We start from the raw sequence: 13461 nt of genomic DNA, 5'->3' as shown, positions 1-13461 counted from the left end.
CCTCTTGCAAATTACATCACGGACCTCTTCGAGAACCCGAAATCCTTCATACAAAGTACAGCGGCAACCTCGCCCGGGCCCGAGAACAGAAAGATCCGCATGGCATCCCGATACCCAGGCTTGACCCACAGAATTCCGTTCATAGTCGGGGGGATCAGCTCAACCATCGGATTGTACATCGTGGAGCTGGGCGAGATGGCATTGGCCCATGGTAGAGACATTGTTCCGGCTGCCGTCTCAGAGCAGTGAGGTGATCAAACGACCAGGGTCCTGATAGACATTGCAGGTTCACGGAGGCCGAATGCCACAATAGGACCCCTGTTTCAATTGAGCTTTTCGTTATTAAACTTTCCGTTTGATATTATTCGAATTCCCTCTTACCGGATGTAGTAATATCACCGGCATGATCATGATAAGCCCGACTCTCGATATCGCCATACCCAATCGCCTAGCGTGATCTGCATGTTCTGGGTATATCTCTATACAAATTTCACATGAAATCCGCCACTCCGCCTCCATGTACAACTTCTCAAGGAATGACAATATGCCCCGAACCACATATGAAGTGGATCTCTGCAGCGCCGCAGGATGGTAGTGTTACAGGATAGCAAAGTCGCCTCTGATCAGCAATTTAGGGCGTCGCGAACACCGCCGATCGTATGTCTCAAAACTGGGAACTGCCTGATATCGTACTGAGTACTCCGTATGCGTCCAGAACCTCGAGCCGTTTATAGGTTTAAGGCAAGTACTGGGGACGATCGACCGAAATATTGGAACGTAAAAGGTCCACATTGCCATTGTGGAAACACTCTGCCCTACGAAAAGTGGGATTTTGCCATCGTCCATATTCGTCGACATAATGTACGGATGAAAATGATGTCCACTGTGTAATGTGAATGTGAATCATTCAGCGCATCTTTTGTTAATTAATGACTCCCCAACTACACGGGTCTACTCCGTAGGGTTACATACATCGTGCCTCGTACTCCGTACGGAGTACGAGCATAGAGTGCTGAAAACCCACTTCCCGAATTAGGGCCGGTCCTTGCCAAGGCCCTTGGCGAGGGACTACATTGCTTGGCAAGGAGATCAATTCCGAGTCTTACCTAGTCTTACCTAGTCTTACCGCCCTAGGTTTCACCCTTATATTTTCCATTCGGGTCCACTTTTGTCCGTAACATTCTCTCTTCTCTCCCAATGACAGGCGGTCTCCGGGTCTTCGATACAGAAAATTCTATCGCTTGTGGAGCACCATCAGGGTTGATCTCATCAATAGTAGCATTGAGTTCTTCGAAGTACTCCGTAGGGCTCCGAACGTTGAGACCGCCGATCACAGCGCGCCGATCTGCAGTGAGGACAGCGGTGCCCAATGTGAAAAGGTGGCCTCGGCCATTCCGTGCTTCCAGACTTCCCGTCATTGAGAACCTGGTGAAACCCCAAGCCTGCTATAACAAATAGGATAATTGATCCTGACTAATATTACGGAGTACCTACTTAGTACTTCCACTACTTATGCATGTTATGCATCGCACGTTGAAAGTTACCACCATCTTATTGGTCGTAGACTATATTATGTTCTTCATGTTACGATTGGAGCTCCACTAGAGCCAGGTATTGAAGTACATCCGAAGCAGACTCAAACAAGGTTTCCGCTCATGGAAAGTGACAATGGTCTCGAATTCCCAATGTGCCTAGATTGTTCTAATTTACCTCAAGCGAGGCTAAACCAGTTGGAACTTTTGCCTAGGCCACGAAGTCCGACAGATAATCTAGCTTGCCGATCTGCACACCCTTCGCGCGCAGAATACCATACGTAGTCACCACATGAAAGTAGAAATTCGGGATCGCAAATCGCACCGAATAATCCTCTAACGTAAAATCGAACACAGCATCTCCAAGCGGGGCCTTGAAGGTTTGCCCTTCCTTGCTAGCGATCTGTGCTGGATCGGCCTTTTCCAGCTCCGCGAGTGTGCTCTCAATGCGCTTGTAAAGCGCTTCGTAGGTCTTATCAACCTCCTGTTGTGTCGAGGGTTCGACAGAAGCTGCGCGGGCGAGGGCCTTGGAAACCGTGTTCGTTGCCGCCAAAATTTGGAAGGAGACAGGCTTCATATCCTCGACAAGCCGAGCATTGAGAAGTTCATCGAGCGCAATGTTGTTTTCTTTCGCGTACTCTTCGGCTTTCTTTAGGAGGGTGGAGAGGGTATTGAGACCCCTGGTGAAAGTGGCGACGGTGTAGTTGTAGAATGGGGAGGCCATTTTGACTTGTTCACTTCAAGGTGAGTGGTTTAAAACTGGTAGGCCGTAGAAATAGAGTCAACAATGATGGATCGATTGATTCGGTATTATTATTATCATGTAGAAGGAAGTAGATGAGGCCTTATATACACGATATCCCCCTCCCCCAGCAGAAGAAATCCTCAGGCAACCTTGGAAATGAGGTCCGATTTGTAATCAGTGAAGCCTCTTCCAACGTTGTCTTACCTACCTATACGAGATATTCTACCCCTCAGCAAAAGAAATTCCAATGCTTACACCGAAGTCGGATTTGTAATCACTGGTTCTCTTGTCTTCTAAGGTTACCTGCTTAGGTATCTGGTCAGGGGGCTGCAGGGATGAAGGATTTGGCAAGGATCTGCATGGTTACTATGCTACATTCGGACAAGGTGGGGCAGCGTAGCTCGTAGTTCTGGTTCTGCGGAGGATAGACTACAACCTTAGAACATACAGTATATTCTTATTTGGTTTGAGCCGCAAAATTTGAATATGATATTCGATGGTCAGGAGACAGTCCCCGGTGTTGTTGCGAATATTTATAGTCACCTGTTCAGAAAAATGTCATTATATTTCAAGTACTCTCGATCATCACAATATCAATTACAGTATGTTCTTTGACGATGAAAGGAGTGAGATATAAACACAACGTCACCGATGATATCTTACCAACTATCTCCAAGAGCCGCAAATCCGTATCAAAATGCCCCTTGCTCTATGACGAGATCCGAGCCGGCTACTGGTAGAGGTAGAATTCTCCGCCATTGATAGTCTTGCACTCAATATCGACATTACCAACAGGGCCTGTGTAAGGGCCACACTGGTATTTGTAACCAAACTCAATAATATTAACAGCTGTTCCAGCAGGGCCCTCAGCGGCAATTTCATACTTCTCGATATCAGAAGCGCCAGCGGGGAAAAAGAAGGAGTAGGCGGGGTCAGCGCAAGGCTCCGGGTTGCTGCGGCCGACAGGAAGCGTGCCATTTGTCCTGATTTTTCACGTTAGTCTCTTCTACTGTAGTCATATGGACCTCGCGCAGTATATTAGTAACTTACCAACCAGTGTGGCAGGTGGTGGTCTCAAGAGCCTCGCTCATGAGGCTCCTGGAAGTAAGGTAGAATTTCATATCCCAGGTGTCTCCCTCAATAGTGTGCTTGAGGGAAAGGTCGCCGATGCTGTAAGGGTAGACTCGGGACTCAGGAGCTGGAGCGGCGAAAGCGGCACCAGCGAGAGAGAAAACAATCGGAACGAAAGAAGTTTTCATTTTAGTCGATGGGAGGGAACATATATATTATGCCAAAAATGACAATGCTCGGCTTGGGGTGTCTAGAATTGGTGATTATAGCCTTAAAATGGATCGCGATATTGTTATAATGGAGGACAAGCAGGAGGTAGTCGCATGTTCTTTATATATATATAGACATCGAATTGACCCATGTTGTTATAAATAGTACGCCTGACGAAGAACATGACTGTCTCAGTCTGCTTCAGCTCACCTGGTCGGACTTCACCAATTGCACATTGGATGTCGAGGGAGGTGGTAAGATTTTCCTCTATAAGATACGTGGCGCACCGGTTCTGGTTGCAATGTCTTGGTGACAACTAGGATGACTACTAATTATAGCTTGAATTTTAAATATACATAACTCCGAATTCCGGAGTGACGCGCAATACGATCTCACAGTTCTGGTATATACATAATATTAGCTAACAATAAAACTATCTTAGAGCATAGCTCTGGAGATAGAATTTGTAAATTCGGGGTAGTGATCCGCCGGAGCCAATACTGTATCAGTCAGCCGCGTGTATCCAGAGCTTCTGTACCGAATACTTGGCGCGCTAATCTCTCCACCCTAGCACACCTAATTCTATAAATGGAATTGATCAATGCTCCTAGAACTGATATTAACATATTGTATCAGATATAGACGACGAAGCCCGGGCAGTCGGTAAACGTTTGACGTATAAATACGTTGATGGGATGCGAGTACGAAGACGATATATTCGACATTTTCATCAACGCCCCATTAGCTTCTATAGTTCGCCACTTGAGTACGTCTCCTTGAATACGAGACAAAGACCCGGTCGTAGCCTTCGTGGATGATGATGTCTTCTCTTTGGCCCCTTATGAAGCGTTTTATTTTGACTCATCAAGAATATCTCCAATCACGATAACTGACGGTACAATATGGGGTTTGGAACTACAAGGTGATCAATAACACTATACTCGCTTGCAGGGGCCTGAGGCGCAGGCACGTGCAGTGGAGATACGTCACCCCAAAGGAGTGTGGGCTTTTCCCCTTGTCCTTTGAATGAAAGTTAGAGACCATAGGTAACCGCTGAAATGATATCTCCTAGACCCTTATATCTGTCATGTGGCTGTTCAGTTTGAGCAGTACGTGTCTTGGGCCCACGAAATGCTACAAAATACACAATCAGTGACAGTCTACGCTGCCTCCCACTTAGACGCTTACCCCGAAACGACAACTGGATAGGTTTTGTTTGGTTTTTCCTTTTTTTTTTTTTTTTTTTTTTTTGGCTGTGTAGGAATATACCCAAGTAAACTAGTGCAAATAGATCAGATTTTCGATATCTAATCTATCTAATCTCCGTAGGTAAAGTTTTTCTACGGGTCTACGGGTCTATAGGTCCTTTGCATGACCATTGTTCGGGTGGGGTAGCGATAAAATGCTTGACGCGAGTCGCCACTAGTAACTCGGTCAACAAGAGGCTTGAAACTAATCAATGATACTAGGTTTAACAACAACTAGTTGGGTTCATAAAAGAGTGTATGATTCTAGGTTAACAATACAAATCATAACTAGTGGGTGACTCCGGACTTATTTCTGCCGGTCAAGCCCGCCTAAGAGGATCCTATCCGGGATAGGGTTCCACTCTCTATGAATTCTCGATTTAGAATCGAGAATTCTTCCTAATAAGGGATTTATAACCGGGGATATAGGAGTCATAATATATATAATAGATAATATAAGAATAGAAGAAAAAAAAAATTTATTTTTATTTTTTTTTTAGGTTCGGTTTAGGTTTAGGAACATCGGTTCTCCTACCCCCTGGTCTCTGCCCCTTTTGTATCCTTCCCCCTCTTTCTTCTCCCCTGTTGCATTTCAATATTATTTCTCTTCCACGGAATATGAACATTAAGAAGGCTACATAATACTTCATTTATACCCCTCTCAGATTCTAAAACCTGTTTCAACATCAGCGTCAGCCGATATAGATGCTCTATCAAATTTTCAATTGCAGAATTTCTTCATACGATATAGTCCCACCACCAGGGAGATCTGCGATGAAATAGGTACTATGATTTCTAGTGGTAGAACCGTCAAGCCGACAACTTTATAAGGCGCACAGAGCTACACTGTTCAAATCAGCGACGGCACCAGTATCTTCATCGTCCAATTCCGTGGTTCTAGCAATACTCTAGATCTCAATCTCCTAGCCGCTACACAGGAGACCTACGGAAAGTTGGTGCCTACCTGCCAACATCTTACCGACCAGTATCTTGAGTGGTTAGACCCTCTACAGGTATATAAGATGAGCTACATATGTGGGGAGCCACTTCTTCAAGTGAACACCTTTCTCCACCAGCCTGAGAACTTTCCTCTTCTGAGACAGACTGTCCGGGACTTCGCTATGTATCCTTCCTTTTATTCATCACGAGGTCTCGAATTTTCATGCTAATAAAAATTTAGATTCTCTTCTTGTGCGTGGCGCAATCGACCGTCTTTGCCCTCATTCAGTAAAACATCGATCCAGAGCGACTATTCTTCCAGCCTTGACAGCATGAGGAACGGACTACCCAACAATCTCCGGCCTTTATTGAATAATCTGAAAAGCCAACTCCCATCCCTCTTCGCAGATGATTACCCTATGGCCATCAATCACTGGGACCTTCTTGAAAATAATATCCATGTGGATATTCAAACTGGGAACCTTACTGGCATAGTTGATTGGCGAGATGCTAAAGTAGGTCCGTTTGCCATGCATTTGTGGGGGCTAGAGAATATTCTAGGTATCCGCAAGACGACTTGCATGGCATTTCACGTGAATCTAGCTGTTCTTGAATCGATGACATTGAATTTGTCCGACATTGGACTAAAAACAAAAAATGGACTATCTAGGTAGTTAGCATACGGATACTTTTATCGTCGCTGATTTCTCGTCATTTTAAGGTTCCATATACACTTAATATGTCAATGTCCTTAGCTTTTTGATTATCCTTCCCATCATATTCCCACGCGTCGGATCGCCTTCTTGGAAGTCTTGCTGACCCAAACACATTTAAAGATTTCTCAACATGTTGTTACAGTCATTCCAAATGAGGGGTTGACCAATTTGGCAACTTCTCGAACCTTGCTACGACTTCACCAGCTTAGACGGTCTTCAACAAACATCGCCCCGAGTGAAGGATATCACGTAGCAAGTCAAGAGCGTCCACGGGTCACTTAAGGGGTCATTCCTCTGCTATTTTATCTAGATCATGGGGATTCTCTAGCTAGTTACTTTTTTTTTTTTTTTTTTTTTTTATAAGTGATATGCATAGTTATGTATTTCCCTATATACGTGTGCAGGCTTATCCTCTGCTCGAAGTAGATCAATGATTTATACTGCCCTTCCCTATATATATATAAACAATATAAACTATAGTTAGTGCTATCGAGTAGGTAATGTCACGGGGCTGATCTGGCAGCCCTACTTTCGCTAAACATACGCCTTTCCCGTTTAAATCATTGCCATCGAGACGACGTGCTACTATTGATTACCTATCAGCCATACCTATCTCATCCCAGAATATCGGATAAACCAATTTAAGGTCTACCCCTTAAGCCACTAAGAGTCTCGAAAGACCGAGATATCCTAGTCCCGCATGGCATATTTCTTAATGTTGTTTAAAACAGACCGGGATCTCCGAAATCGTCAAATTACCGATATCAACATACTTTGTTATTCGTATTGCATTGCGCGGTCGCATCTCGACCTAGCGCCGGAGTTTAAGGTTTCCACGCAAGTGGCCGTGTGTTGTGAGGTGAAGAATTTCTTATATCAAAGCTCCGTCACCTTGGTGCCACCACATCTTACGCCATAGGTCAAAGACTGCTCGGCCTAAGAACCAAAAGCTGTCTCAGTGCTACCAAGCTGTAACCCCCTGGCCTTTGACGGTGAGTATCCTCTCCCCAGTATCACACCGTGGTCGTAGTATCCTGAATATGGCAATCGTGAACCCTTATCCATACGACAGATTGAAGTCCATCTGGTTTCTGCTAAGATGAGCAACCCGGCGTACAATATGAGTCAGGCTATGACAAGGAAGCAAAAGGGGCAAGATAATAAAACGGATGAACCTTCAGAGACTTTTCATTCATTAGTCCGTTATGCTGAAGTCACCTAACGTGGGCTTTTAGTGCAGCAGAGTACCGGTGTATATCTGAGCTCGGAAAATCTGACTAGATAGAACTCTCTCCTGATTTTGCCCAGGCAGTCATGTCATCGTATGTTTTAAAGCCAGAGCTCACAAAGACATCTCCTGTCAACACAGAGGGTCCCAACTTTAATACTCCGCTCGAGGAATATCCATCATCCCTATAGGTCTTGTCTCAACTAACTACATCGCTACCGCTAGAGTTGTTGAGGACCCACCACCGCCAAAGATTTGAATTCAACCGACCAGTTCTTGGCTCCGAGGTCGAACATCTGATCAATTCCGCTCGCGATACTTGCCAGTGCGGACAGGGTATCTATCTACAGATATCATTCGAGGATAAATGCTTTCAACGGTACGCGACTAATTTGATCTTAAAGAAAAGCAGCCTGCTTTCCGCCGGGTGCTTATTATAAGAGACGACATACATTTCGTACATGAGCATGGAGGGCAGGATGCAGAACATAGTTAGCATTAATCTTGTTAGTGATACTTATAATGAAACCCCGCTAGTACTTATATTAATATTAACTCCTATAGGTGATTACAACAGTTAATTTGGAGGAGAAAGGGGTAAATAATTGTTCCGTATCCAGTCGTATTCGTTCGAGTGGAATGAGTCCGAAGTTCACCCGTGGACCTACCCAGCCCTGGAGGTGATTTCGGGATTGCCTGGTTTGACTAATCAGCCAAGGCAGCCCTCCGTGGAGCGCCCGAAATTTCAAGGTTGGCTTACTGAGCACGCTATAGTTTAAGGGAGCTTGAATCCATGGCCTGGATGTTACCTAGGTAGTTGTATCGACTATGAGTTAGTAACATATGTACTCTTCCAATATCCACCTAGGTAGATATAGGCTTGTAAGTCAAATAAACCTGCATTTTGCCTAGGTAGAGCTGAATGATAACTAATCTATGCAAAGCTTAATTGTACCCCACTTTGGGCCATGTCCTGCGGGCCGTCACTCCAAAAGTTCAAAGATACTATAACTATACTTACGACATAGTTTGACTCTACTGCGGTGTCCTACGATATCAAGCTCGCTGGTGAAAAGGGTCCGGCATTCTCATTCTTCAGCAAACTATCCCAGTGCTAGGGAAAGACATCTTCGCACTTTCGTAAACAGCGTATAGTTATAGTGCGAGCCACGTCATGCTGGCGGTATCATCTGAGTTGACGCTCTTTGGCATTTAATCACTTCAGGAACAAGGATACAGTTACTCCGCAGCCGTGAGGAGAAACTTAAAAAAGTCCACCAATGAATCGAACTTATGATGCTCGCAGGAAAAAAACGTGGACAACCACGACTTCCTTCGATCTAGATGAAACACCCATAAATTAACCGTCCGCGGCTCTCTGATTTCTCCTGAGTCTCTCGAGGTGCCAGTCTTAGGATTGATTGGCCAATATTAGTGGGGGTGTTTCGGAGATGGGCTTGATGACGATCGCCTTCCCAAAGCAACTATATCTACGGACTGATCGGCGGTAGCATATCCACCCTCGGGACTTGCACATCCATGATGACTTCCGAGACCACATCCACTCTCATTTCGGAGGAGTAGCTATGATGCCCTAACCCACTTAGCCGTTTAATGGCAGAGGCACTGAACAGCTGAAACATACCTCAACACCTAAAATCGCTGTTATATAAGTAGACAGCATCTGCCCTTCTTGGATCCATTCCTCTCTCATCCATTCTCTTTGCATTTCTTTGTTTCGCTTCACAGTTTCGTTTGCTTTTATTTTCGTCACTCTTTATATACCACTTGCATCAACTTCCAAGATGAAGTACGCATACGTTCTCACGGCTATTGCCGCCATTGCTTCCAAGGTCGCCGCTGTCGGTGTCTCTGGCACCCCTGAGGGTTTCGCTTCTTCCGCCACTGGTGGCGGTAATGCCACACCTGTCTACCCTACCTCCACCGATGAGCTGGTCTCTTACCTCGGTGATGACGAGGCCCGTGTGATTGTTCTGAGCAAGACGTGAGTAGAAACCCCATGGAGGGTGGGAGGACGACTAACAATGGCGGAATGCTAGTTTCGACTTCACCGACACCGAGGGCAGCGCCACCGGCACCGGTTGCACTCCTTGGGGTACTGCCTCCAACTGCCAGGTTGCCATCAACAAGGACGACTGGTGCACCAACTACCAGCCCGATGCCGCTACCACTTCTGTCACCTAGTGAGTATCCCATCACTCAGACTTGGAATGATGTCCCCTCAATGCTAACATATCTCCCAGCAACAAGGCCGGTATGCTCGGTATCACCGTTGGCTCCAACAAGTCCTTGATCGGTGAGGGCACCAGCGGTGTTATTAAGGGCCGTGGTCTGCGCATTGTCAACGGTGTGGAGAACGTCATCGTCCAGTACGTTCAATACCTGTCTTGATTTTAAGCGCGAAAGTTGCGTTGTAACACGCACTAACCGGTTTATCACAGGAACATCGCTGTCACAGACATCAACCCCCAGTACGTCTGGGGCGGTGACGCCATCACCATCAACCAAGCTGACCTGGTCTGGCTCGACCACATTACTGTACGTTCCTCCCTCAGACCTTTCCAGCAATTTACATAAACTAACGTATCATCCAGACTGCTCGCATTGGTCGTCAGCACTACGTCCTGGGCACTGAAGCTGACAACCGTGTCTCTATCACCAACAATTACATCGACGGTGAATCCGACTGGTCTGCCACCTGCGACGGCCACCACTACTGGAACGTGTACCTTGATGGTTCCAGTGACAAGGTCACCTTCAAGGGCAACTACCTCTACAAGACCAGTGGTCGCGCCCCCAAGGTCCAGGGCAACACCTACCTCCACGCTGTCAACAACTACTGGGACGACAACTCCGGCCACGCCTTCGAGATTGGCTCTGGTGGTTACGTCCTTGCGGAGGGTAACTACTTCGCTAATGTCGACACCGTTATGGAGGAATCCTCCTTCGAGGGTGCCCTTTTCTCCTCCGACAGCGCCTCCGGCACCTGCGAGTCCTACATTGGTCGCTCCTGCGTCGCCAACGCTAACGGTGGCACTCTCGCTGGCACCTCCACTGATGTTCTCTCGAACCTGAAGGGTGAGACCCTCGCCGAGGCCGCTGGTGCTAGCACCGACCCTGCTGGCAGCGCCGGCCAGGGTAACCTGTAAGCGGTTTCGCGCGTGGAGGATGAGACTGGAGATTCGTCAAATTTCCCTGTGAGACACACGCGACCACTGCTTCCCTCTGTACGCTATAGTCCTTAGTATAGTTCTATTTCAGCCTAATCAATAACATTCGCAAAGCGGATACATTTTCGTGATTCGACTACTAGGAATGTGCATACGAAATGGACAATATTTTGAAAAGGACTAAGATTCATGAAACAGATGAGCGTAGTCGGTTCGAAAACAGCTCGTTAGGTAGGCATTCACAGCGACGAACTAGAAAAGACGGTGCCGATACAAAAAATCATCCACCAAATGGAATAAATAATGTCGGGGCAGCAATAGGGACCTGGGACGCATAGGGACACTGGCGATGGGAATTTATATCTATTTGATGGTTTTATCAGCTTCAAATGGCCTGGCAGTATTGTGTGGTCGGAAAAGACCAACCGGGAAGACAATCCGAACAGCTTCTGAAATTTCCTTCATATGTTCGACAGACGAAAACCTGTCTCATTGGCCTTCTTTGCAACACCAGCCCGGTAAGGCACGTGCTATGACTGAGGACTCTCAATAGCAGACTCAAAGTCCAGAATTGCCACAGGCATAGTAGCCTAGCATTTACCACCAGCAATTCGTAGTGTCTCTGCCTTGGTTGCTGCCGAGAAAAGCCCAGACGATGCAACGCTGGACCCCTCTGCAGAAGCTGCATTATATGAGCCGCTGATTGAGAATGTGTAGAAGACGATGAACGGCAAGGGGGTGGAACCGGAGGGGGTGGCATTCGGTTGCGATCTGTCGTGTGGTCAGTCTGGATGGCGCATCGATGTAGTGGGATGAAGATTTGGGTTCGCCCAACAAGAAACTGGGAACTCTCAGTTTGACATGGTGAACTTAACTTAGGGAAGGTGTGCTTGATAGAGAAGGCAGCAGCACGCAGCCAGATCGTCAGCCGTGAATGTAATATTTCTTTCCCTCGTGTTAGGGACCGGCCGGTGGCGCATGACAGATTCGAAATCTAGTCCCAGCGAAGCATTCTGAACATCTGTTGGGGTAACGACGATCTCTTTGGCCGTTATACGAGGTCGTCTCACTGTTCGGGGGTCTGTTTGAGATGGCCGAGGCGGAGGCGCAGGTAGCAGAGTGCGTCGGACATCTCCATGCGTGATTCTGGGGCTGGTAGGTTTGAGATGGTAGAGCTTTGTAACGACTCTACGCTCAGGTCATCTCTGTATGCGAAATAGTATGACTATGTTGACTTAGTGGTCGGAATTTGAGAACTTCTGTCTCCCTTACTACGAAATGTTATGCGGTCCAGCATCCACCGTGCGGATTGACAAAGACCGAAGAATGGGGCTAATGAAACAGCCATCGAATTAAATATCCAGCAAGTCCGAGATATGGAAGTTCCACGGCATACCAAGGTCAACGCCAAACGTAAGCTTATGTGATGATTCACCGATGGATGCGCTTGTAGATGCGTTGAGCGACGCTTGCATTGGCGCCAAGCCTTCGTCCCAGATGTGGGTTTTGCCAGTAGCGGAGCCAGGTCTCGGCGGTTTGATTTGAACGTTCAGATTGACCGTCGACAGATGGATAATACGCCGCGGTATATAGGAGCTTTGTGCGCAATGCGCTAAAGAGGCCCTTCCAAAATACCTCGACGAATCTCTTGTCTCGGTCGGAGATCCATACGACTGGTATACCCCAATCGCCCCTTTGGAGATCGTGTAGGACTGATCTTGCCCAGTCAACGCCCTTCCAGGTCTTTTTACCCGGTGCAGAACCAATGCGTTTGGTCGATCTACATGTGTAAATCGCCACCGCGTTTAAGCCCTTCTTTGTGCGTGGCAATCCGATGACAAAATCAATGCTTAGCGTGTGGAATGGTATTGGCTGGGCGAGGATAGGCTGAAGCGATCCATAAGGTTTGTGGCACGGCACGCCGTTCTTCTTTCACTCGTCGTACTGGTCGATGTACGCGCGAAGCTTCTTAGCTCCCTTATGTCGCGGTAGAAGTCCAGGTATCCGCCACCGTGTACGATGTCGAAGATCTCATCCTTGGTGGTATCAGGGATACAGAGCCAGTGGTCGCCGTCAGCCTGGGCAGAGCATAACAAGCCGTCGTCCAACTCGTAGAGCAGGCGTGGCTTAACTGGGACAGGATCCTGGACCACTCGTTGAAGCTCGTCAATGACTAGTGCCACTTGTGGTCGTCGTAGGCGGCTCAGACGCGAGGCCTTGTGCGCCGTCGCTGCGTCCCAACTGTACTGATTTGGACTGGCAAATCTCTTTCGAATGATACTCATTGTTTAGATGGGCTCGACAGTAGCCCCGGCGGTTGCTTGGTTGAGGTCCCATCGCTCGATTGTGATGTTCGCTTTCAGCGTAACCTTTATTCTAAGGGCGACTTTGGCTGGTCTAATTCATGGAGTGAGAACAAAACATATCACCTCGGTCTGCCTTGAGTCAAACCATCCTTATTCAACAAGTATTGTAGGCGACTTCTTACCTCTCCTGTTGGTCCTGTCTAGCGAATTTTCGGAAACTTTTCCCTTGTGGAATCCTCAATAGTTGGCCCTCGTAGGGGTAAAAGACGACTTTCC

General features: G+C 47.1%; 6 protein-coding genes across 6 annotated transcripts; 1 reads left to right on the top strand and 5 right to left on the bottom strand.

Annotated features, from left to right (window-relative positions):
• Window positions 1-11: 11 nt before the first annotated feature.
• N7489_007472 (uncharacterized protein) lies at window positions 12-221 on the bottom strand (the record flags this gene model as incomplete). Its single annotated transcript, XM_056713222.1, has 1 exon — window positions 12-221. One exon carries the CDS (start codon window positions 219-221, stop codon window positions 12-14), a length of 210 nt encoding a protein of 69 aa, XP_056566937.1.
• Window positions 222-1130: 909 nt separating this feature from the next.
• N7489_007471 (uncharacterized protein) lies at window positions 1131-1418 on the bottom strand (the record flags this gene model as incomplete). The annotated part of the gene is made up of 1 exon (XM_056713221.1): window positions 1131-1418. The coding sequence occupies one exon, from the start codon at window positions 1416-1418 to the stop codon at window positions 1131-1133; it is 288 nt and encodes a 95-aa protein (XP_056566936.1).
• Window positions 1419-1743: 325 nt separating this feature from the next.
• On the bottom strand, window positions 1744-2256 carry N7489_007470 (DUF1993 domain-containing protein; the record flags this gene model as incomplete). Its single annotated transcript, XM_056713220.1, has 1 exon — window positions 1744-2256. One exon carries the CDS (start codon window positions 2254-2256, stop codon window positions 1744-1746), a length of 513 nt encoding a protein of 170 aa, XP_056566935.1.
• A 751-nt stretch (window positions 2257-3007) lies between these two features.
• Window positions 3008-3536, bottom strand: N7489_007469 (uncharacterized protein; the record flags this gene model as incomplete). Its single annotated transcript, XM_056713219.1, has 2 exons — window positions 3008-3260; window positions 3328-3536. 2 exons carry the CDS (start codon window positions 3534-3536, stop codon window positions 3008-3010), a joined length of 462 nt encoding a protein of 153 aa, XP_056566934.1.
• A 5957-nt stretch (window positions 3537-9493) lies between these two features.
• On the top strand, window positions 9494-10858 carry N7489_007468 (polysaccharide lyase family 1 protein; the record flags this gene model as incomplete). Its single annotated transcript, XM_056713218.1, has 5 exons — window positions 9494-9693; window positions 9749-9892; window positions 9953-10078; window positions 10151-10247; window positions 10304-10858. 5 exons carry the CDS (start codon window positions 9494-9496, stop codon window positions 10856-10858), a joined length of 1122 nt encoding a protein of 373 aa, XP_056566933.1.
• Window positions 10859-12729: 1871 nt separating this feature from the next.
• N7489_007467 (uncharacterized protein) lies at window positions 12730-13164 on the bottom strand (the record flags this gene model as incomplete). Its single annotated transcript, XM_056713217.1, has 1 exon — window positions 12730-13164. One exon carries the CDS (start codon window positions 13162-13164, stop codon window positions 12730-12732), a length of 435 nt encoding a protein of 144 aa, XP_056566932.1.
• Window positions 13165-13461: the final 297 nt, after the last annotated feature.

The sequence above is a fragment of the Penicillium chrysogenum genome (assembly GCF_028827035.1).
Source record: "Penicillium chrysogenum strain IBT 35668 chromosome Unknown utg000004l_segment0_segment0, whole genome shotgun sequence".
Taxonomy (NCBI): domain Eukaryota; kingdom Fungi; phylum Ascomycota; class Eurotiomycetes; order Eurotiales; family Aspergillaceae; genus Penicillium; species Penicillium chrysogenum.
Note: the sequence above shows the minus strand (reverse complement) of the source record. Positions and strands in the feature narration are given on the sequence as shown.